We start from the raw sequence: 25,974 nt of genomic DNA on the forward strand, positions 1-25,974 counted from the left end.
TTAAAAAAAACACACAAAAAGAAAACAACGAGAATACATTAGGGAAAATCCGTGGGTTGCCTCCCACGAAGCGCTTCGTTTAACGTCGCTTGACTCGACGATCGTTCATCTTATCCTATAAGACGAACACTGTGAATCAAACCACTTTCTTGTCCTTGATAGTACGGCTTCACCCGCTGTCCATTCACTTTAAATGTATTCCCGTTGGTTTGATTTTTTAATTCTATTTCTCCATGAGGGAATACTTTGTGAATTAGGAATGGTCCTGACCATCGTGACTTTAACTTTCTAGGGAATAGTTTCAACCTGGAATTAAACAGCAATACCAATTGACCTTCCCGCAGTTCCTTTTTTTGAATCCTCCGATCATGCCATCTTTTTGTTTGTTCCTTGTAGATTTTGGCATTCTCGTATGCTTGATTGTGGAACTCTTCCAATTCATGAAGTTGAGTTGTTCGAGCTTCACCAGCTTTCAGAAAGTCACAGTTTAGGAGTTTGGTGGCCCAAAACGCTTTGTGTTCGAGTTCGAGCGGTAAGTGACATGCCTTCCCATACACTAATTGATACGGAGACATACCTATTGGGGTCTTGTACGCTGTTCTGTATGCCCAGAGAGCATCATCTAACTTGATCGACCAGTTTTTGCGAGAGGCACTAACAGTGTTTTCCAGAATTTGTTTTATTTGCCTGTTAGAAACCTCGACTTGCCCACTTGTTTGAGGATGATATGGGGTGGCGATCTTGTGTTTCACATTGTATTTTTTTAGCAAATTCTCCATTAGTCTATTTAAGAAGTGAGTACCTTCATCACTGATTAGTGCTCTGGGTACTCCAAACCTAGAGAAGATGTTATGCTTGAGAAAAGTCACCACCACTTTCGCATCATTGGTGGGCAAGGCCACAACTTCCACCCACTTTGATACGTAGTCAACTGCCACCAAGATATAATTCTTCCCGAAGAATGGTGGAAACGGTCCCATAAAATCAATCCCCCATAAGTCGAACAGTTCTACTTCCAACATAGCATTCTGAGGCATCTGATTTCGCTTTGAGATGTTACCTGTTCTTTGACATTTTTCACATTCTCGAACAATATGGTGAGCATCCTTGAATAAGGTCGGCCAGTATAACCCAGATTGTAAGACTTTCGCAACAGTTCTATCTCCACTAAAGTGTCCCCCATAGTCTGAGTCATGGCATGCATTTAGCACATCCCTTTGTTCCTCCTCTGGTACGCACCTTCTGACTAAACCATCTATCCCTTTCTTGTATAGGAAGGGGTCATCCCATAAGTAGAACCTGCAATCATGTAGAAACTTTTTCTTGCGGTTAGAATCAAATCTTCTAGAATTACCCCACCTACCAGATAATTTGCATAATCGGCAAACCAAGGTGCACCAATAACAGCTAGGATATGCTCATCTGCGAATTCATCCTGTATTGGGCGCTTTTCCTCTGTTTCCTCGATAGGAGACATTCGGGAAAGGTGGTTTGCGACTGTGTTTTCGCATCCTTTTTTATCACGAATCTCCACATCAAACTCCTGAAGGAGTAAGATCCATCTCAGAAGCCTTGGCTTAGAATCCTGTTTGGCAAAAAGATACTTCAAAGCAGCATGGTCAGTGTAAACAATAACTTTGGAACCCAACAGATATTGCCTGAATTTATCAAAGGCATAAACAACAGCTAGCAACTCTTTTTCAGCTGTTGCGTAATTTATCTGTGAAAGGTTTAAAACATGACTAGCATAGTAAATAACATGTAACAATTTGTCCCTACGCTGTCCTAGAACCGCCCCTACTCCAATGTCACTTGCATCACACATGATCTCGAAAGGAAGAGACCAATCTGAGGCCACAACAATTGGTGCTGAAACTAGTTTTTTCTTAATTGTTTCAAATGCTACGGCACACTCATTATCAAAATTAAAGACCCTGTCCTTAACCAACATAGTAGTTAAGGGTTTAGCTATTTTAGAAAAACCTCTTATGAACCGGCGGTAGAAACCCGCATGCCCTAAGAAACTTCGAATACCTTTCTCATTCATTGGTGGCGGTAGCTTTGATATGACTTCTATTTTTACTTGGTCAACTTCTATTCCTTTGTGGGAAATTTTGTGACCCAACACTATACCTTCACGCACCATGAAGTGACACTTCTCCCAGTTGAGGATCAAGTTGGTCTGTTGACATCTTTCTAACACAAGAGAAAGATTAGTTAAACAATTATCAAAAGACTTACCAAAAACCGAGAAGTCGTCCATAAATACTTCCATATGCTTTTCAAGCATATCATCAAAGATGGCTTGCATGCATCTTTGAAAAGTAGCTGGAGCATTACATAACCCGAATGGCATCCTTCTATAGGCAAAAATACCAAACGGGCAAGTGAAGGCCGTCTTTTCTTGATCTTCTGGTGCGACCGCTATTTGATTATACCCCGAATACCCATCGAGGAAGCAATAGTAGTCATGACCCGCTAACCTTTCCAACATTTGGTCTATGAAAGGTAACGGGAAGTGATCCTTTCTTGTCGCCAGATTTAGCCTTCTGTAATCAATGCAAACTCTCCACCCTGTTACTGTCCTTGTAGGGATTAACTCATTTTTCTCATTTTTTATCACTGTAGTTCCTCCATTTTTCGGCACTACATGTACAGGACTCACCCAAGCACTATCAGATATAGGGTAGATCATCCCCGCATCCAATAGTTTCACCACTTCTTTTCTGACAACTTCCTTCATTGCTGGATTCAACCTCCGTTGAGGTTGGACTACAGGTTTGTGATCATCCTCCATGAGAATTTTGTGCATGCAAACCGTAGGACTAATACCTTTTAAATCGTCAATCGACCATCCCATGGCCCCTTTGTGCTTTTTCAGAACTTCAACAAGTTTGTTCTCTTGGATAACTTCAAGGTGTGAACTTATGATAGCCGGACATTTGCTTTCTGTGTCTAGGAAGACATATTTGAGGTTTTCCTGTAGTTGTTTCAATTCAGCCCCCTTCTTTGGTTCATCTTTCTTTTCCTCTACTAATGGTTGCCTTAAATCCTCCCACCGATTTTGTCGAGAACTTTTAAAGAAAGGTTTTTCTTCCATCATATTCAACACTTCTATCTCTTTTTCGTCAACCTCTTTAGTTTCGTTGAAAATTGATAAACTCAACACTCTTTCTAAAGGTAGTTGTTGTGACTTCAAAGCATTCTCATTGTTAACAATTTGATCAATCACCTCAATATGTTGACTAGTAGCAACATCATCCTTGTATTTCATGGTGTTTCGCACATCAATTTTTAACTCTTCATCATACACCTTCAAGGTCATCGTGCCCTCTTTTATGTCTATCAAACATCTCCCGGTCTCTAAGAATGGTCTCCCCAAAATGATCGGAATTTCTTCATCTTCTGGCATCTCTAAAATTACAAAATCCACTGGAAACACAAACTTGTCAATTTTTACGAGCACATCTTCTACTATCCCGTACGGTCTTTTTACGGAATGATCTGCAAATTGGAGTGTCATTCTTGTATCTTGAACTTTACCAATTCCCAATCTCTTGTAGATGGACAGCGGCATAAGGCTAACACTTGCTCCTAAATCAATAAGAGCCTTTTTAAATGATCTATCCCCAATAGTACAAGGAATAGTTACAGAGCCGCGGTCTTTCTTCTTCACCGGAATCTTCATACCCTGCAAAATAGCACTACAAGTTTCAGTTAGAATAATTGGGTCACAATCGGTTGTCCTTTTCTTGGAGATGATATCTTTCGTGAACTTGGCATATGTAGGCATTTGTTCTAATGCCTCCAGGAATGGTATGTTCAACTCAAGTTTCTTAAACATTTCCAAGAATTTTTGGAAAATTTTTCTCGTGCTGTCCTTTCTTCTTATTTCTTGTTGGAAAAGGTAATTTAATTTCCGGTTTTTGTTCACTAGTCTTCCCTTTAGTTGTTGGTTCCAACACACCTAATACCCTTTGCTCGTGGAATTGCGGCCGATGACTCTTCTGGGGAAGACAATGACTCAATTTCTAATGGTACGTTCCAACCTTGCACTTCTCTGAATGATTCTGAAGTAGTGAGATGTAATTATAGAATTCTGAATCCAGCGAAATGAGAGGTTGAGAGGAGGTTTTGGAAATCAATTAAAACGTTAGGGGTAGTCAGTGGTGTGGAGGAAAGTTGTAATATTAAAACTGTGGAAGATATGGAGATGCGAGACAAAAACAGGGCGAAGGAGAAGGAGTTAACAAAATTTCTGTCATGAATATTTTTTTCTTATAATATCGGGGGGGGGAGTGATTCCATGAGAAGAAGAATTAGTTTCACACAGAGATCTAATAAAGTAGAGGTAGGATTTATCCAAGAAACGAAACTGACTTGTTTCAGTGAGAAATTAGCTAGATCCTTTTGGGGTAGCAGTGATGTAGAGTGGACAGCTTGTAATTCGGAAGGGGCTTCAGGTGGAATGGTTGTATTATGGAAGAAAGATTCTTTGGTGGTCAATTATAGACTCATTGGGTCTGGTTATGTCAGAATTAATATCTCATGGAAAGGAATTAGTGTCAATTTAGTTAATATTTACGCTCCTTGCAGCATTAGCCTAAGGAGGGTTTTGTGGAAGAATTTGGTTGATAGAAGGGCCAAAGGTTTGAATGAGGAATGGTGTCTAGGAGGGGATTTTAACGAAATCACTAGAAGTGAAGAAAGATTAGGGGGAGGAGCAAATCATAATCGGAAAGGTATGAAGGACTTTCGGGAATTCATAGAAAGGATGGGAGTGGTAAACATACCGTGTGTAGGGGGTCGTTTCTCATGGTTTAAGGACAATGGCAAGGCAATGAGTAGAATTGACAGATTTTTGGTTTCGAACAACTTGATTGAAGATTGGGGGGTGATTGATCAAAGGATTGGAACTAGAGATGTTTCGGACCATGCTTCTATCCGTTTATTTTGCAGTGAATTCTATTGGAGGCCAAAGCCTTTTAGGTTCAACAACGCGTGGCTTAAACATGAAGACTTTAAGGATTTCATTTGCAAGGAATGTGCTTCTTTGAAGATTGAGGGTCGAGGTGACTTTATATTGTTTGAAAAACTCAAACAATTAAAGAATCGTGTTAGATCTTGGAACCGTGAGATTTTTGGTTGGGAAGATCTTAAAGTTAGTAAAGAAGTGGAGAAAATTAATGCTATGGACTTGTTGATAAAAGAGAAGTTTGGAGATAACGTAGAGAATTTGGTGTTAGAAAGGAAGGATGCTACGAGTGAGTTTTGGAAACATCTTCATGTGAAAGAAAGTATGCTTAGATTAAAATCTAGACAACTTTGGTTGAAGGAAGGCGATAAGAATACACGTTTTTTTCACAACTCCATCAAGGAAAGACAAAGAAGGAATGTTATTTTGGTGGTGGAAGGAGAAGAGGGAAGGGTGGAAGGAGTTCAAGAGGTGAAGAATGAGGTCAAGAACAATTTCGAGAAGTATTTCAATGAATTAGATTTCGGTAGGGCTGTCCCGGAAAGTATGGATTTTGCAACTTTGAGCGATAACTAAAAAGTGTGGTTGGAAATACCTTTCGAGGAGGAGGAAATAAAGAGTGCGGTGTGGAGTTGTGACGGTAGTAAGAGCCCCGGTCCGGACGGTTTCACTATGGAGTTTTTCAAATTCTTTTGGGAAACAGTCAAGGTTGATGTTACCAAATTTATGGAGGATTTTCATGAGAAGGCAAAGCTCACAAAAGGTTGTACTTCATCCCTTATTGCTCTTATACCTAAAATCAAGAATCCTCAATCTTTAAATGAGTATCGCCCCATTTGTTTAGTTGGAAGCGTGTACAAGATTCCTGCTAAAACTTTAGTGGGAAGATTGAGATACGTAATAGGAAAGTTGATTTCGCCTAACCAAACGGCTTTTGTCCCCGATAGGAATATATTGGACGGCGTCTTAGTTGTGAACGAAGTCTTGGATTTAGCTTCTAGAGAGAAGAGATGTTGTGTTATGTTTAAGATTGATTTCGAAAAAGCTTATGATCGGGTTAGTTGGAATTTTTTGGGATTTGTCCTAGCTAAGATGGGGTTCGGAGAGAAATGGAGGTCGTGTATGGAGGGATTTTTTTTTCTAGTTGGATGTCCGTTATGATAAATAGGAGTATAACCAAGGATTTTAGAGTGGAGAAAGGTCTTCGCCAAGGTGACCCCTTGTCTCCTTTTTTGTTTGTTTTGGTTGCGGAGGTCCTTACGATGCTTATGCATAAGGCTATAGATAGAGGAGATTTTAGGGGGTTCAAGATTAACGAGGTGGAGAGTGTGAACATGCTTCAATTTGCGGACGATACTGTCATGATAGCGGAAGGAGACACCGCGAATTTGTGGGCCATGAAGGTTATTCTTAGGGTGTATGAGATGAAGTCGGGGCTGCGGGTAAACTTCAACAAAAGCAATATTTACGGTGTCAATGTGAATGATGGTTTTCTTGAGGCGGCTTCCTCCTTTCTTGCTTGTAAAATTGATAATCTTCCTTTTAAGTTTCTTGGAGTTAATGTGGGCGGTAATCCGAGGAAACTTGCAATGTGGAAAGACTTGACCATGATGATGAGAAGGAGGTTGGCAACGTGGAAAGGAATCAATCTCAACTTAGCGGGGCGAGTGTGCTTAATCAATTCCGTGATCAATGCCTTACCCATTTATTCGTTATCCTTTTACAAAGCGCCTATTAAAATCTTGAAAGAAATGAGAGCTATTCAATCTAACTTCCTATGGAATGGAGGCGATTTCAAAAGAACTATCCATTGGGTGAGTTGGGACACTGTTTGCAAAACTAGGGAAGAAGGAGGTTTGGGGATAAAGAATGTGGAGATTATGAATGTGGCGCTTTTGAGTAAATGGAAATGGAGGATTTTGGTGGAAGACGAAGCGGTATGGAGGGGTATCCTTGAAACTCGTTATGGAAATATTAAGAACAAGGTCCTTGTCGGTGACGTTTCCGTTTTAACTAAGAGAGACTCTCAATGGTGGAGGGACATCATGTTATCTGATAATTATATTTCTCTCTTGACTCATAATTTCTCAGGTGCTATTGATTGCAGTCTTGGTGACAGTTCTAACATCCCATTCTGGTACGGAAACTGGGCTGGGAATCAGCCACTGGCGCAACAATTTGCGGAGCTGTTGGTGCAGACTTACGACGGCATCATTACTGTGGCTGAGGCTGGTTCTTTTGGAGCAAGCGGCTGGGCTTGGAACAATGCAGATGGTTTCGGTGATGATAACATCAACTCTTTTCTTTGGCAGGAACTGTTTGAAGGCATTCAAAATAATGTCCCTAAAGCTAACACAGTGGACACTTTCTCTTGGAACGGTACGACGGAAGGGGCCTTTACGGTCAAGTCCTGCTATGATAGGTTCAAACCGCTGTTGTCCGGCCCCCCTGTGCACACAACAATTGTCAAAGCTGCAGCGTTTTTATGGAGTATAAAAGCGCCGTCAAAAATTCTGTTTTTCGGGTGGAGAGCGATCCATAATAGACTAGCAACTAAGGATCAATTAATTATGAGGGGAATGTTGTCAAACCCTTTTGATCAATTTTGTGTTTTCTGTTTGAAGGAGGTTGAAAGTCTAGCTCACATTTTAGGGGGCTGCAGTATTGTTTCTAACATATGGAGAAAAGTTTTTGAGTGGATAGGTTTGGAGGATGAGATATCTTTGGAGGAGTTTGAAGGTTTTGTGTGTATCAACGAGAAGTTAAACAAGAAGGATAAGAAGATCACGGTATCGGTTATTTGGTTGACAACGGCTTGGAGCATTTGGATTATGAGGAATGCAATCATTTTCTCGAATGCTTCTTTTAGTTTCTTAGAATGTATGTCGGAGGCCGTTTTTTGTTCATGGAAATGGCTTTTATCTTCTTATAAACTAAGGGGTTCTTGTAACTTTCATTTTTGGAATATTCTCCCCCTCTCTTGTTTTGAGATGTAGGAGTTTTTCCTTGTTGTAATAGGTAGTACCTCTTATACTCCTTATTAATAGCATTGCCTATTAATAAAAACAAAGGTAATTTACTATGCAATGATGCATTCTAATTTATTGGATAATGTTTACTTATGACCAGAAACTTACTTATTTGCATAAGAAAGATAGTGAGGTATTGTACCAAACACTCAATTAGGAACCACGTTTCTGGTGAAAATTTGTTGTAGGAATACAGGAATTTCATCAACTAAGTGGACAAAACTCAAATTCCTCAAAACTTCCATGATGTTATCCTAGTTCTAGAGTGGAATTTGTGGAAAAATCAAGGCACTATAGAAGAATCAAACATGGCAGCTTTGTCTCCTACTAGAGGGAAAGGAGCCAGTTGAATGCAATTGGAAATTTTCAGTGAAATATAATGTGGACGAGAGTGTTAATAAGTATAAAGTCCGATTGTGGACTATGGAGGTAAGAGATTTGACGGGGGACTCTTTCTCATCCCAAATATGATGGTAAGAGATATTTCCTCATAATTAATGATGATTGAACTAGGTTCACAAGGATATATCTGATGAATTATAAATTTGAAGATTTAGATTTGTTAAAAAGAAATTCTTTGTACATATCACAACTCAGTTTGGAAATGCAAAGGAATTTGCCCTTAATTCTTTTTCACAGGAACATTGAGTTTTGCATCAGTGTTCATGTCCTTATAGGCCTCAGCAAAATTTAGTGCTTAAGGAAACACCAGATCTTGTTCTAATTTTTTAGTTGCTTGTCAAGTATCCCGTAAACTCATTTCTGGTTTCTATATTTTCTCAACAAATATTCTAATTGCACGAAGATCTAAAAAAAAAAAACATAATGACAATATCCTCTGTTGAAAAAAAAAATGTAAAGCATAAAGCAATGTTGCTTCTAAATTGCTTTAGCATAAACATCTATTGAGAGCTTTTGATATACCATTCACTACTTCTATGATTTTATCATTTATGTGATAGTATTTCTACAACTATTATGGCTTATAACCCAACCATTATGGCTTAGATCAAAGAATATTGAAAAAGAATTTCCTTTTATAATGTAGCATATTCATATGGGTTTTCTTAAGCTTATACGTGTGAAATCTCAAGATCAACTATTGTCCCTCTCACAAAGACACTTCCTAAAATACATTTCAACAATATTGTTTTCAAGTTGGGTTTATTGAACATATATCTTCCAACTTTAGGTGAGTATGAAACATTCTTGTGAACATTGTTAGTTTAAGCTTTGGTTAGTTGTTGTAACTACTTTTCTTTAGGTTGTAAATCAGTTAGAGAAACTAGTTAGTTAGTTGGTGTTGAAACTATATTTAACGAATTCTTTGTACTTGTACGGTTGTACCAGTTCAGTAGAATAATATTTTCAAAATCATGAGATTTCATTTTCTCTCAACTTCAAAAAGAAAAAAAAATGCTAAATTACTAGATTAACTTAGATTTGATACCCGGTATCGAATCTTGTACTCGGGGATCATTTTAGTTTTATAACTTTAAAAAGATGATTTTGGTTCCTCGACTTTTCAAAAAGTATTACGTTAGTCTTTTTCATCCAAATGTCAGTAACGACGTCAATTTTTCTAACGTGACATGACATGTAAAATTAAACTTATGTGACTAATTTATCGACGAAAAAATCGATCACTAAAAGAGGTTTTCTAAGTTTTTAATATCTTCTTCATTTTATTTGTTAAACTTAAGACCATATCTCAAATGTAGAATACCAAAACCCATTTGAGACCTAGAACACAGACCCATTCAATTAATGTTGATGTTGTTGAATTCAAGATCATCTTCTGTGTCAAATCTGAATCCTCCATGTTAGTGTTTTTGAGTCATCATATTTTGGTGGCCTTGATATTATAAGACTCAATATTATTAAAGATGCTTGTTCAATGAAGCTTTAACGAGATTTACAAAATGAAAAGTTCAAGTTTTGGAGTACAATTGTGAGGAAAATATGGTTAAAAAAAGCATGAGCATAAGGTAGTTTGTAAATCGCAAGACTCTAGTTTAATGGGTGGCTTTGGTTAAACGGATAAATGTTAAAGCACAAGTAGAACTTCAATAATGAATTTGGTTACTTTGGCTTGCAAGCTTTGCAATCATCACCCAAATTTAAAATCATCACCCAGAAAAATTAAAATTAAATAACTTTGAATTATACCCCCTTTACAACCAAAATATTATCTCGGTTTATGACACCATCATTAGTTTTTCAATTTTATTTTCTAGAGTTGTACTAGCATAACATCACTTTCAATTCATAATTATAAGAAAAAAACAAAACAAAAAAACTCAAATAACCCATAAACACTCGAAATTTTGGAGTGTGATAAGTAGTGGAATCCTCATAATTCTTGAAAACTCGATTCCTTTCTTTAACAACTTTTTATCTTTTTGTTTCGTTTCGGAACTAGAAATGGAGAACATTGTGGAAACTACAGCAGAGTGAAGTTTCCTGAGTGATTCAATGATGCGGCACTTTTGACCAAAGGTTGCGGTATTGACGCTTCTTGAATCAGAGACGTTGATCTTGAACTAGTATTGCTAATCTCCGGTACGGTGGACCAAGGAGGGGGTGTTCCTGAATGGTTAGCACTCCAACGCCCAAGTCAGTTTAGAGTTCAAAAAAATCATAGTAAAAATGAAGATTAGATATTGTATACATCAAAACTCCTTATGAAGGTATTTATACTTTTGGCTCAATGGAATGGATAGGATAAGCGAGACTTATCTTATTGGGCCTTTGGCCGATATGGAACAGTTGCCCCAAGACTCACTGGGTACTTTGGATGTCAAGGAGTCTTTTAGAAGTCGTGGTCGGCCTTCAGAAATGACTGTTAGCGAACATGCATCGCTTTGGCATTGCCAAAGAGTAATGGGGAACATGAGCATTAAACGCAGTCCCATCAATGAAACATTTCGCCATTTTTATCTTGACGTGTGACCTGAAAAGGTAGAGAATGACATGATGCTGCTTACTATGCACTTGAGTTTGGTTATGTTCCCAAAATGAAATCTGACCGTTAGTCTACACTTGCTTCTAGTTTTCAATCTGATCCACCAGATTGTCTTCACCTATATAAGGATAGAGGAAATCTCGGGAATTTTCGCAACCTATTGGATTGAGATTCCCTTATTTCTTCTTAATCTCCCCCTCTTCTTTTGGAGCATTTTTTCAGGAGTAAACGTTATCACGCATTCAAAGCTTCAAAGATTGAACTTTTAACCTTCTCTTTCGCTTCATTTCCATTGACCTTACATTTCAAGGTTCTTCAACTATTTATTGTTTCCTTATTGAGATGAGAGATAACCCTATTAACATTGAGAATGATTCAGAGGGTAGTGTTTCTTTCTCTTCTAAAGGGGGAATGAAGTCTGAATCGCATTCCCTTTCTTCAATCAGTGGGGACTTTAGATCTGAGGTAGGGATGGCAAGCGGACCCAAACCTGCGGGGTCCACCCGCACCGAAACCGAGTCAACGGGTGAAAACCGAGTTGATTGGATTTGGGTTCGGGTTAGGGTGCCACCCGATATTTCGGGTGTGGGTTTGGGTAGTGTGAAACCCGCACCCGAAATCACACCCCTTATATATATATATATATATATATATATATATATATATATATATATATATATATATATATATATATATATATATATATATATATATAGGGATAGGATCAAATGACAACAAGGTGTCAAAGTTTAATTTGACACCAAATCTCAACCGTTAAAAGAATTGATCTAACGGTGATACTAAATAGCCTATTTTTTAGGAGAAAAATATGTTATGTATTTTTTTATTATTACTTTATTTCATTTAGTATCACCGTTAGATCAATTCTTTTAACAATTGAGATTTTGGTGTCAAATTAAACTTTGACACCTTGGTGTCATTTGATCCTATCCCATATATATATATATATATATATATATATATATATATATATATATATATATATATATATATTGTGGAAAGTTGTAGGAAAAGTGTATTTTGTTACAGGTTCTGGTTTGGGTGAAAAAACCCGAACCCAACGGGTGTGGGTGTTATTTTGCCACCGAACAACATTTGGGTTTGAGTTCGGGTGCCGATTTGAGTAGTGTGAAACCCGCACCTGACCCGACCCGTTGTCATTCCTAATCGGAGGTCATTTCTCTGATTGAGGAATCATAAATAGGAGAAGTTTCTAGATATTCTCTTTCTGAAGGGGTTCCTTACCGGGAATTCTCGGAGGCTCTATTTTTAAGGAAAATCGGATGGGTTGAGAATCCTACTGAAAAACTAATGTCTCTCCCTGTTTTAATCGAGGCAGCGATAGAAGCTACCCACCAAATGAGGGAACATACAACTAACTTTGTCAGGATATATTGAGCGATGTAGAAATCGTGCGTCATTTGGAGTCTGTGGACAATCTAATGTTATGTCTTGGATCAGCCATGGTTATCATTTTAAATTTGATGACCAGCCCGAAGGGGACTTTGTTTAGTTGAGCTGGATAATTCCAATAGATATAATTGGAGAACCGTTGAAGTGATAGGGATTCCTTCCACCTTGAACATTGTCGAGGCTATAAACAATGTTGACATTATGTTCGAAAACTCCTCGGATTAGCTGGTTCTTCAATTAGATCCGGCAGAGAGGAGATGAAGCTCCTTTGAAGCTTGCTCGGTTCCTCTATACGAATGTATCTTCACTAGTTAAGGATAATTTTTCCTTTTTCTGATTTCGAGGTGGTCGGGATGAACCATTTGAGAGTTTCCCCATCACAACTTCATCCTGAAGCTTGGGCTTTTATGAAGGTGTTCCAACCACATGTGATCAAGTCTTGGAAACCTTCCTTAGAGCTCTTTTACGCGGCCCACACCTCTCGGGATAACGCTCGGGATCAAGGATTGATCTTATTTCACCCTTAAGTCCCTTGCTTCGAATTTTTTACGAGTGAATGAAGTGATTTCCTTGAATGTTTCATGTTGGTGAAACCTAGTACTCATAGGACTCACTTTTCCTTTTGTTTGTTTTCGGGCCCAGTGGGACTTTTTTGCTCTTGTAAGAGTAGTTTTTTGAAGTATTGGTCTCAAGCTCACTTCCATAGACTTCTTTCTTCTTACCACACCAGGTTAAGTCCTCTGTCCTCTGAGGAGGTGGAAATAAAGAGGATTTGTATGCTTGGTATCAGGGGCTCAGTTATAAAGAAGGATTTGGTTATGGCGAAGTCCCTTTCTCAATGGAAGAAGAAGCAAATTCATACTTATGTGATTCAATGCGCCAGACTATGCCAAGAGACGAAAACTCTTTGGAAATAATGAAGGCACGGGCACCCTTTTTTTTTTACAAGTGCGACTTCTTTTTTCAAATAATATGGACCGGTTGCAGAAGTTTCTCGTGCTTACCAAGGATCAGGGTTTTACGACCAATTCATCAGGCCAAGTGATGGAGACTTCTAATGATGTAGCTATTTTTATTCTAGTGGTCCGGACACTGATTGTAGGTGTTTCCCCGGTAGTAGTTGCGACTGTTATCCTGGGTATGACTCCTGAGGTGGAATAGTTGCTAGTATGGTGTCCAACCTTTCTATTTGTGAGCCTTCACTATCTCCTTACCCTTCCAAGAAGAATTGGGGTGGTTGCCCGTCTACTCTTGTTGAAAGAGACTCTTCCAAATATGTTTGTTTGTCGCAGGATCTTGAGTCGGATGCTCTTACTTCTTTATTTTGTCTTCTTGTCATTCTTCTGTCTTGGGAACCCAGCACCCTGAAAGAGTTTGTTGTTGTTGTGGCTACTAAGGACTTAGCTTTCGTTCGAAACCTATTTGCGCCTAACAAGAGGGGTCTTTTTAAATATGTTTCCCGTACCATGTTTAAAGCCAAATATTTTGTTTCGATGGTAGCGATCATCCAAGATGATATATTAGGTTACAACGACCTTTTTAAAGGAGCTTGTAAATAATATGTATTTATATTATTACCTTTTGCATGCTTATGCTTTCGGTTTCATACTGTGTACTTTTTAATCATAATTTTTGGCTATCTGAGCATCGAAGACCACCAAGGTTCAGTTTTCCCTTGTGATTTATAGAATTTATTTGCTACAAGAATTGATAAATAAAAATTTGGGAGGCCATGTTTGGTTACTTTATTCATGAGTACATCGTGTTGAGACGTATGTGCTCTATTTATAAGATGTGAGGCCGACTTTAAACATCACCAGTTTACCGTATTCTTGTTATAGTATGTTTTCGAATTAACCTTGCTTCAATTAGGACTTTTAAGGGTTATAACATGGCCTGGTTCACGGTTTTTTAGAAAAAAGGAGATAAGGCTCAAAATTATTTGGTTCCCACCCCTTTCATGATGTTCTCCAACCTATGTTCAGTTAACTCGATGCAAGCATTCATCCTTCAAAAAGGAGTTTGAGATGATTGAGGAATCAATGAGGTTTTTGGACATGGAAGTCGCTCACCTTTTATTCTTGGTGTCTGATCACACGATCTTGTTCTTTGAGTTTATAGTCACACGAATTTTCCTTTTTATTGAGGATCTTTTTTTGTTTTGATCCTTTTTTTATTTGTCATTTTTGTCATTCTTTTTATTCTTTTTTTCTTTTCGGGCCAAGTCGTATGATCTTGCGTCGACTTCGATTCATTGGAAAGATTGTGACTGCCTCATTCCTTGGTTGACAAGGGATAACCATTGCGGTATCGTCATATTTTGACCTCATAATGTGAGGGATAACCATTGCGGTTTTGACTTTCCTCAACCTTTTGAAAGATAACCATTATTGTATCCTTAGATGTGTGCTCCTGATGAATTTTGAACGCTCAATCAGGTCAATTGAACACTATCCTGCCCCTAGGTTAAATGTGAGGGTTTTTCTTATTGAAAAGAAACTCCCACTCCAAGGCTCAAAAGGGGTTACAGAGGGATTAACTTCCTTATATCTCTAGTGTTTGGGGGTTTGAAGCAATGCCTGTACATCATCAATAGGGATTTATTCAAAAGCATACCATTTGAGGTTATGGGTAGTATATGTTCATATCCTCTGTTCATAGTTATCATGCTTTATCACTAAGAGTTTGGTATCACAAGCAAAGAAAAATGTATACAAAATCGAATAGATTTTTTCAAGACAAACATACCCAATGCATTATTATTATAGTTTAAAAAAAGACAAGCATTGCATACAAACAGTATTGCATCAAAACAAGAAAGATTACGCATGAAAATGCATGACGATATAGAGATTGCCAATGTTGAGGAGATTCTCTCTGTATGGACTTATTGCTTCATAATATCCATTGAGTCAAAGGAGAACTTCAAATCTGGCCTTCAGATGTGAATGTGATATCCTTTGCATCAATCAGGTCTCGAACCTTGTTTCTGAATGGATGACAATCATCAATCGAATTGCCAAGTGCCCCAGAGTGGAAAACAAACCAAGCGTTAGTATCTGAACCTGCGGAGCAGTTTAGATTACTCCTAGGAAGAAGGTTCCGACGAAGTCACACAAGAGTTGTAAGTGTTCAGCTTTAGGGATTTGAGGAATAAAATAGTAAGAAGATGAGAAACTTATCCTTTGGAAACCTGTTATGCAATGATATATGCAATGATTTCAAGGACTTTAGAGTTTATCTTCGCAAACAAACAGAAACAAAAAGGAAACTTTTATTAGTAAACTCAAAATGCCTAAGACCTAGGTGTCGCGGGGAAAAATCGTATCCTTTTTCGGGATGAGACACCTGATGCCTTCTTTGGGCTCGAGTGCTAAAAAAAATGATTTTTCTTTTGTTCCGACCAAACTTTTTATTGTTTCCAAAGTAGGAAAAGGAAAAAAGCTGCAATAACCTTAAAAGTGGGGGAGAGATCTTTGGGTAAGAGGGTTGGTTATACGAAGGGAAGGTATTAGCACCCAACGTATCTATAGTACTCTATAGGTTTCTTTTCTATGTTTTTCATTCCATGTTATTGAGAGGTTCTTGTGAAATAGGTGGGACCTAAGGTGTTTGTTTGATTATGCTCGCAAAGATCATCGCGATCCTCTGCATACATATCCCTTAGAGGGAATCAGAGCATCTGTAGCTCGGGTCTACGGGTGCTAAGGTTTGAGTGGTTTGAGGGAGAAGTTTTGCTCGCCAAGGATACGACCTTGTGCCTACGTATTCTCAAAGGGATGTTGAGAAAGTTAGAGCAATCGTAGTTCCCACTTATGCTAGTGGAAGCAAAGGAAAAGAGACAAATGTCATCTAAATGTTCGATGTATCTAATCTATATCATCACATACATCTGTTTGATTTTGTTTGAAAATCTTTTCATTATAAGCCCTGGGCCATGCCACTTATGGTGCTTAGAATGATAAAGATGTTTTTTAGCCAGCCTTGTGGCAAAAACTTTCAATGAAGTCAGCCTTGTGACAAAAAGTTTTGATTAATCAGCCAGCCTTGTGGCAAAAGTTTCAATGAAGTCAGCCTTGTGACAAAAACTTTGATTAATCAGCCAGTATGGTGGCAAAAAAAAGTTTGATTGATTAGCCAGCCTTGTGGCAAAAAAGTTAAGTTGATTGATTGATTGTTTGTGATGATATAGAAGAGATACTCCTATCATAGAGATGATAAATGTCTAATCTCCTAGGGTATTTGATTTGGATATTGGGGATGCTTATAAGAAGCCCGTGGGTCCTTGTACGAAGCCCAAGAGGAGGCTATCCGAGGGTCCTTGCATTGTAAGCCCAAGAGGAGGCTATGGGAGGGACAATCGAGGGTCCTTGCATTGTAAGCCCAAGAGGAGGCTATGGGAGGGACAAGTCGTTTGTACGAAGCCCAAGGGGAGGCATGGTATAGTTGGTTTGAGCTCTTAGAGCGATTTCACCGGGAAACCATACTCTATGTCCTAACCTAAACTAGGGAGATTCTTTGCACGAAGCCCAATAGGAGGCTATGGGGAACCTAGTGTTGTACTAAGTTGAACAAGTATATATATAACACAATCACAAATATGAACAAGTACAAACAAATATGAACAAGTACATGAACAATTATGAACAGTTATACATATATGTGACAAGGTGTGTGTATACAATGGAGTTTATAAAGGAACTATACCTGTAAGCATGATCCATTTGTAAACACGGGTATTTTTGGGAAGATTTAAAGAAACCTTCATTTTTGATTTGTTGTTCGAAGTTAAAAAAAACAAATTGATCGAGGTATGTACAAAAAGGTGTTTGTACAATGAAATACCTAATTTCATGTACGGGAATGGGACTTATACCTATGTGGAGGCCCCTGTTTTATTTTATAAAACATGGTTGATTGTTTTATTAACAGACGCAAGGTTTCGTCGTTTGAAAAACTTTGAAAGTTTTATTGAAAGAAGTTTTCTGTTTAAAGAAAAACTGTACAAAGAAAATGGAATGGGACTTATACTCTCTAATATTCGAGAGGCCCAGTTGTTTTGAAATGAGTTGAATGATTTGAAAGTGAATTGATTATTATTGTGAAAACAGTTGATTGAGTTTTAGGCTTACCTCGAAGAATGAGAAAATTGGATTTCTGAGTTTGAGGTGTTACCGTGATCTTCAAGTGGTATGCTTGGAATAAATTAGGATCTCAACAGACATTAAGCATCCACACCAGCAGAATAGAACGTCGGATAAGCTCACAGCTTACAGCATCCCATGATCATCCAGTAATTGTTTATGGACTTCTACAGCAAATGGAAGACCAAACAAAACAGACAAATCCAGAGAACAACAGAGAAATAATCTCGAAGTTTTGGATGAAGTTAGAAAATTCAAGCAATGTGCAACAGAAATCAAATAGAAATTTAAATGATTAACTACACGAAATAATATGAAAATATCAAATTCAAAATAAAAATTAATTCTAAAAGAAGATATTTTTGTGGTTTTTTCATGAAAAGATAAAATAATTAGAAACACGAATTTAAATATGCATCTAATATATTTTTTTGTTGTTTTAATAAGAATTAAAAAAAATACTTATAAACACATGAAAATATTAAAACATATTTTTTTTTGTCATTTTTAATAAGGATTAGAAAAGAAAATTAAATCCTATATTTAAAATTAAATACCTAAATTCTTTTATGAAAGAAACTAAAGAAAATAAAATTAATTGGGCCAGAGGTGTTAAAAAAACATATGGAGGTGCAGGCCCAGAATGTTAAGAAGCTGAAGCAAATAATAATAATAAAGCTGGGCCGGACCGGGTCGGGTCAGATGGAACCCGGATCCGCCCAACTAGTCACCACAAAGGGGCTGGTTTTGTTGAAACCCTAACAAGTCAAAGAGGCAGCGCCTCTTTTCTCCTTCTCTCTTTCACTTTTACGATGTTTCTGGAAAAAACAGAAGAAAAACTCTCTTCCCTCTCAATCGCTCATGGCCCTCTCTCAATTGCTCTTGCTCTCTCGCGGTGCTCTCTCAATGAACAACCAACAATAAAGCTCTTCTTCTCTTGATTTCTCACGATGAAGAACAATGGAAGAACACGAAATTCTTCCTCTCCATCACTCTCTTTGCTCTCGGTTTAAACAACAAGAAGCTCATGGTTCACTCTTCTCACAGTGAACAATCAACGGTAACAACCTCCGTCTCTCTCTTGCCGTGAACAGTAACATCGACAACAGCTCTTTTTCGTTTTTACAAAGCCCGTCAAGACTTAATCGTTTTTGGCAAAAGGGAGGTATGATTCTTACTGATTTCTGTTTCTCTTCAGGTTGCTGGGTTTAGAACTCATACCACCTCAATAATCAAATTCGTTTTCTTTGTTTATGACGTAGCAACAAATGTTTATGTTCTCTGTATTTTCGGTTTTTCAGATGATGAACAAAAACAACATGTTTGCAGTAACTATCAGTAGCAATATTGAGTGTAAAAGCAGAAACGACTTACCTGCAGCGGATTTTGTGTTGAGGTATGTGCTTTATTCTGCTTCTGGAAATCTATAAGCTTGTCACTGCTGTTGCTGTGTTTTGAATTTAATTGCCAAAACAATTCTGGAACTGTGTTGTTGTTATGATGCTGTGATTCTGAACTGTTGTATTGATATTGTTGATGATGTTCTGAATTTTTGCTTTTACTTACAGCAATAATAACTCAAGCTATATGTGTTTCTGGTGATTTTTATGTTACAGGAAAGCCAAAGTTCAAAGCAACAACAATATTGAGACTGAGAGTAGAGATGACTTACCTACGGCGAGGAGATTTTCGCCGGATTTATTGCTGAGGTATGACTTTAACCGCTACTGCTTGCTGCCAATTGATTTCTTCTAACAACTTTGCTTAACAGCTTTGCTTCTTGTTGTAGGCTTTTGATGAAGGTGATGCCATAACACCTCTCTTTGAACTTGCTTCAAGACTTGAAGATGGACTTCAAGTTGGAACTCTCCACCAAGATATGAAGAATTTCTTCTTCACTCTCTTCAAACCATGGAACTTTGTAACTAGGAATTCTCACTTCTTAAGTGGTTTTCTTTGGTTTGAAGAATTGCTTCTTCTTGCCAAGAAACTTGAAAACTATGAGAGAAAAGAGAGAAATGAGAAAGCTAGTAGTATAGTAGCTTTGGTGTGATTTGCAATGAAGTGAGGCCTTCTATTTATAGGAAAAGTTAAGGATGTGTTTGGCATTTGGTAAACTTGATTGGCAAATTGTAATCATTGCAAGAATATTCTTCATGAGATATTTCTTATGCAAGTGGGAAAAAAATCTCTCTTTGATCCCTTTTTGTCTTGATTTAATCTTTTTTTTTGAATTATTGAACTTTTGCTAATCTCACCCCTTTTTGTTTTCTTTTTTCATGTGACATGAGCATCATTGAGGAAAGCATGAAGAAAATTGAATTTGAAGAATGAAGACTTTGAAGATTGAAGAATTCAAGAAAGTCTTTGAAGCTTTATTTTTCTTTTTCTTGTAATTCCAATTCATTCCAACTTTAAATTGTATGAACTTTGTATTATTGAAAATGAATGGAACTTTGAAATGATGTAATTGAATTTTGGATAAAGTCCCTTTTGTAATTCATTTGAAAATTGGAACTTTTTCATGTAAAGAACTCCATTTGTAAATGCTTGAATTTCTCTTAGAATCCTTGAATGAAAGTGTTATTCAAACATGAAGTTTGAATATTCTTGAATGAACTTTGAATTTGAATTCCTTTGAAATGTTGAAAATTTGAATGGTCCTTTTTCAAAAGGAAATGGTGGAATATCCTTGAAGTATTGAACTTTTGGATTTAAGTTTTGAAATATATTCTTGCACCATGAATTTGAAATGATCTTGAATTAAAATCCTTGAATCCATGATCTTGAATCATTTTTGAAATAATTTTCCAACAATGGACTAAACATGATATTTTCTTTGCAACTTTGATGAAATTTCCATTGGATATTGTCATAGGGATTATTTGAAGATGATTGAAACCTTTGATTGACTCCCTGGGGATTTTTAGGGTTTCCCAAATGTGATCCCTGATTTCAGTCCCTGATAGTTCAAAACCCTAATCTGATGATTTGAAATTTCATTGTTGATCAATCCTTGTGTAGGAGATGTCTTGAGCCAATAGATTAGGTCAAAATGATGCACTTGGGGTCTTGAGGTCATGTCCCAAGTCATTAGGTCAAATCCTGAGCAAAAGTCAGGGGTGTGCTATCTTCAGTCAAAACCCTAATCGGGTTGATTCAGAGCCTTTGAGTTTGTTGAAATGAATCTCTGAGGACCAAATGTTGATTGTTGATGAAGATAGTCCATTTGAGATGAAGGGAGAACAAAACCCTAATTGTTACTTGTACTGATGAGTGATTTCTTGTTTAAACCCTGCTGAGTCACAAGTAACAAACACAAACTATGCAATTTGTTAGAGATGCAAATGATGCATATGCAATGATATGAGGTGGTATCTTAGGTCAAAAATTGGGGTATGACACTAGGACTCAAGACTTAAGTCTCCCACAGGCACTCCCTCTTCGTGCCGATGTAAGCATTGGTGCTCCTCTCCTCATGAAGTAGCTTTGTCAACTCTAGATTTTTCTTCTCAGTGGCATAAAATTGGGTCTCAAAGGTATCCCTTTCTTCTTTCATCCGAATCCAAGACTTCTATAACTCTTCAAAGTCAGTAGGCATATCTGGATGGAGAACAACTTGAGGAACATCTCCTTTAAATTCAGGTTCGATAATTACTGGTAGAACAGCAGGATATGGCATGATAAAATCTCGATCACGAGTGCGCACCCATATGAGGTAAGGCTCCAAGGGAATGGACTTATTTTTTTCCCAAAGTCTTGCTGCCAACCTTCTGTACCATGTCCCAAGCCCGTATGAACCTCTGACGGTAACCTTGAGGATCATTTTCGTAGTCAAACATAATACCCTGGATAAGTATATCATGAGGACCATCCATTCGAGTATAACCGAATTGACGCAGAGCCAAAGAAGGATTCTAAGTAATACCTCCCCTTATGCCAAGGAGCGGCACATTAGGGAACTTCCCACAACGGTCAATAATGATAATGTCCTTCTGGGATCGGAAATACCAATAAATACCTGAATGAGAAAGTGACATCATCCTTCGATACCACTTCAAACCTTGTTCGTTCTTCATCACTGATCAGGGAGGGTGAAAAATAGACCCCCTAGATGGAAAAGGTATGCAACACATAAGAGTCTCTCGCTTCCTTATAGTACGAGTGTGAAGGGAGTACAAAACATTTTCGAGCAAATTAGGCACAGGATTACGAGCTAGGAATATTTTGATGGCGTGTACATCTATGAACTGGTCTAGATTAGGGAACATAATCAACCCATAGATTAAAAAAGCCAAGGTCTCTTCAAAAGCATGGTACTTCATAGTATCTAGAAATAGTTGAGCTTTCTCGAACAGAAACTTAGCAAGAAAACCTTTAACTCCACTTCTTGTTTCCCAATTGGACACAATGTCTGACTTCTTCACATGTAAAGCAGCTGCAATGACTTCAGGCTTTGGAACATTTTCTAGACCGAGTAAAGGTATCTGATCGAGAATAGGTATTCCAAGTAGCTTAGAGAACTCCTCCATTGTGGGTACCAACTGATAATCCAGGAATGTGAAACAGTAATGTTTAGGATCGAAGAACTGGAATAGCACACTCATCATTTCTTCTTCAAGCCTGAGGTAACTAAATTGAGTAGATAACCATGCCTTTCGGTGAATCGAGAGTTTTCGGGAACCTTTGAGACTAATTCCCTAAGCTCGGAAGGTACTCTTACAAAGTTGACTCGGATAGTGTTCCTGCGAGCGGAAGCCATAACCTGTGACAAAAAACAAAGATAATGTTATGATGTTATGATGTTATGATGTTATATTTATGTTTAAAGCAAGCAAGTGGCAAACACAAACGAGTCACACAAGAGCCTTAGGTTTAAAGACTTGCATGAAGTCCATAGGTAAGTACCCTCCCAATTGAAGTTTTGTTGGTTCAACCTGTCCTAGAATAGAAACTGGGTTCTAGGAATCTCATATCACAGATCTTTCTCGACGGCTTTATTTTAGCTCGGCAACTGCATCGCTAACCAAAACATCCCGAAAGTCTGATCTCAATGAGCATAGCCTCGAGTATCATCCAACTTCGGTCTAAACCAAAGTCGGCCATCTAACTACTTTCTAATGGCCAAAGATGAGTTAACTAGGGTTCTAAAAGCAAGTTAGTGCTAACAACACCACGCGAAAGCCTAATGTTATCCTTCATACAAGCCTCAAGGAACATCAGTACAAACTAATGTGTCTCACCAACTGTGGCTACCATATCAACCATAGCGGTATACACTGTACAGTCTCCTTGGTCTATTGCCACTTACCTAAGGAATTGCTAGGTCCGAGTGTAGGATCTTTCACACAAGTAATACCTAAAACAAAGCTTTTAAAAGTAAAGCAAACAAGTCAAACAAGTTAAAGCAAGTAGTAAAATGATCTAACTCTAAGGTAACCCCTCTTTTATATTATAAACTCTCCAGCAGAGTTACCAATTCTTTAATACGGTGGGAGAAATGACTTTTTTGGTTTTTATCCAAAATGTGCGGATAGCGAGTCGCCACCGACTTTTTTTTTATCCAATAAGGAAAGGCTGAAAAGAACATGAAAGACCTTGATAGATTTTGAGTTCGAGGGGTAAGTTATACAAAGGGAAGGTATTAGCACCCTTTGTATCCATGGTTATCCTTGGGCTCTTAAATGCTTAGCTCACTTTACTTGCTTTTTTGAAAAGTGGTGTGTATATAGAAATATTTCGTAAAAGTTTAACTTTGTAATGATTCTCGCATGAATGTATACAAAGTGTTTATTTTTGAAAATATTTTTGGAAGTGTGAGATATGAAAAGTATTTGTTTTTTGAGTTGTGAGCAAGCATTTAAAAGTTACTTACCCCTAATTTGTAAGGTCTTTCTTGTACTTATCATTTTCCTTGAGAGATGGTATTATCCATACCATTGGTGGGTTGACAATCCTATCTATTGGATGTGGAGGGACAGTGAAGGGTCATCGAATGGTCATAGAAGGCAACATGTTAGGATACCTTAGCAATTCGAAGGGACTATCATCATTTTTCCGTAGGGTCATCGAGGGACAAGATCATCTTTTCGTAGGAAACTCGAATGGTAATCGAGGGACTATGATCTTTATATCAAAAGGACTATTATGATATTATTCGTAAGCGTCTTTTGCTAAAGTATCCCTACGTTCGAGGGACATGACCAATTGTAAGGCAACAAGAGAGATTACCCTAGAGGTGTATGTGTGCAAAGTGTAATATTTCCAGTTATTCGATCTAGTTGTTATGGTCATTCTAGCGTTTGTTTTTATTCTTGCCATACAATCCTATTAGCATACATCTAACATTTATAAAACGCGAGAAATAAAATGCGAGAAAGTAAAACCTACGCTATTACATGGCTTCGGGATGGGGGAATTACAAATTATTACAAACCCAAATTAAAGCGGAAATAAAAAGAAATAATATATACAAAATTGATTAAAATTGCAAATGTCCATAAGAAAAAGTCAAATGCCTCAATGATAGTAATACCTCGCAAAATAATAAAACGTTAGCAACAAATATATAATAATGCATGAATAAAACAAAAATATTAACAAACATTAATCTAGAAATAAGCATATTAAAGTCTGAAAGGAAATTAAAATCAAAACAAAACTATATTTTTTGATATATTTATTAAATGAATTCATTAAATATTTTTTATGATTTTTATTTGTGTTTTTTTGTATATTTTAATCTAACAAATAAAAGTAACAAAAAACCTAATGGTAAAAGGAGGGAGGCGCCTCCCACTTTCAATGTTTCCTTTTGTTATATACTAGATATATGGCCCGTGCGTTGCACGGGTTTAATTAGAATTTTTTAAATTATAAATTCTCTAAAAAAATTAATTTTTTTAAATTATATTATATTTTACTATATTGATTTTTTTTTTGTGTTTCTGTGTTAATCCAGTAACTTCATTCATATTTTCATGATTTTATTTATTTATTATTGTGGAAGAAATATGTTGTGACTTGATTAATGGATTGGTTATTTCATGAGGCATAGAAAACTATTATTTATTATGGATCAATGAATATCATTAATGAATATCATTAAAATAATCATCTGAATAAATTGTTTATTTTTACATCAATATTTAAATTAACGAAAAAATGATTTTGAAAATTAAAATGAATTTTTTCAATTTTATAATTGATGATTCTAATATTTATTAATTTAAGTTATTAATTGTTTTTAGCCAAACTATGTTAAATATTTTATTAACAGTGATAATTAGATTCTTAAATATAATTTTATGATAAAGTTTTAATCGTTTTAGATTAGTTCTCATATTTCTCTTCCTTTTAACAAAATAAATCAATTATTGATAATACATATTATTTCAATATTATAATAAATCAAATACTCTATCATTACATGACTCTTAAATAATATTCAGAGTTTAATAACTTCAAATTTAATCAATCACAACTTATAACTAAATTTTATTTTACAATTTTACTTTTCGTAAATAATTATTTAATTTTAGAGAAAATATAAAGATAGTTAATAATTAGTATCATATAATACAAATTAAAATAACAATAATAATTTAAAAATAATAATAATAATAAAAATAATATAATTTATAGGATTTAATTGATGTATAAAATAAAAAAGAAATCGTACTTACTATTCATATAAAAAGACAATATTATTAAAATAATATGTAACAAAAATTAATTATTTTATTGGTTACGATGCTTACAAAAAGAGAGATAAAAAACTATAAACATAAAAATAATTTCTTCTGAATGGAAAGGAGTTGTGAATTAGAAGATTGTTATTAGTGGATGCGAGCTTTGCCATGAAATTTAAAATTTAATTTGTCTTCGCAGAGGATATGAATAACTTTAGTGTTTTCAAATAAGATATCTTTGATACTCTAGATGACCCAAAGTTTTGTTTCAAGTGAAGTGTGAATCGTACCGCCAAAAAAATCATTAATAATAATGCATAAATAATTGAGGGATTCACATAAAAAGTAGATTCATATCTAACTACTATTTTTGTTTATTGAAGATCTCAAATAATTAAATAAATAATTTAAATCAAATACACATTTCTCTCAAAGATTATTGTTAAAATTATACTTACATGAGCTACAATTTTTCTCAATGCAAAAGTAGAAACAATATGATTTTTCTTTACCCCTTCTTTTCATACACATAAAAAAAATAATTAGATAGGAGACATCTACTTACCTGAACGAATATTAGATTTTCTAAACAACAATAACGTAATACAATTTTATCATCATCTTCTTATGATTCACATGAAAAAAGTCATCAACTAATAAAAGATTATAAAAATAGCTAGATAGGAGACTAACAAACGTTGTAACAGAATAACTTGAGTTTCTATTATATGCGACA

At 36.5% G+C, this 25,974-nt stretch overlaps 1 protein-coding gene across 1 annotated transcript; it reads left to right on the plus strand.

Annotated features, from left to right (window-relative positions):
• Positions 1–4,306: 4,306 nt before the first annotated feature.
• LOC131598058 (uncharacterized) lies at positions 4,307–5,551 on the plus strand. The gene has a single exon (XM_058870701.1). It carries the CDS (start codon positions 4,307–4,309, stop codon positions 5,549–5,551), a length of 1,245 nt encoding a protein of 414 aa, XP_058726684.1.
• The last annotated feature ends 20,423 nt before the right edge of the window (positions 5,552–25,974 follow it).

This window comes from Vicia villosa, linkage group LG4 (genome assembly GCF_029867415.1).
Source record: "Vicia villosa cultivar HV-30 ecotype Madison, WI linkage group LG4, Vvil1.0, whole genome shotgun sequence".
Lineage (NCBI taxonomy): Eukaryota > Viridiplantae > Streptophyta > Magnoliopsida > Fabales > Fabaceae > Vicia > Vicia villosa.

Coding starts and splice junctions, on each gene's coding strand:
- LOC131598058 (XM_058870701.1), top strand. CDS start 4,307: ATGAGAAGAAGAATTAGTTTCACACAGAGATCTAATAAAGTAGAGGTA.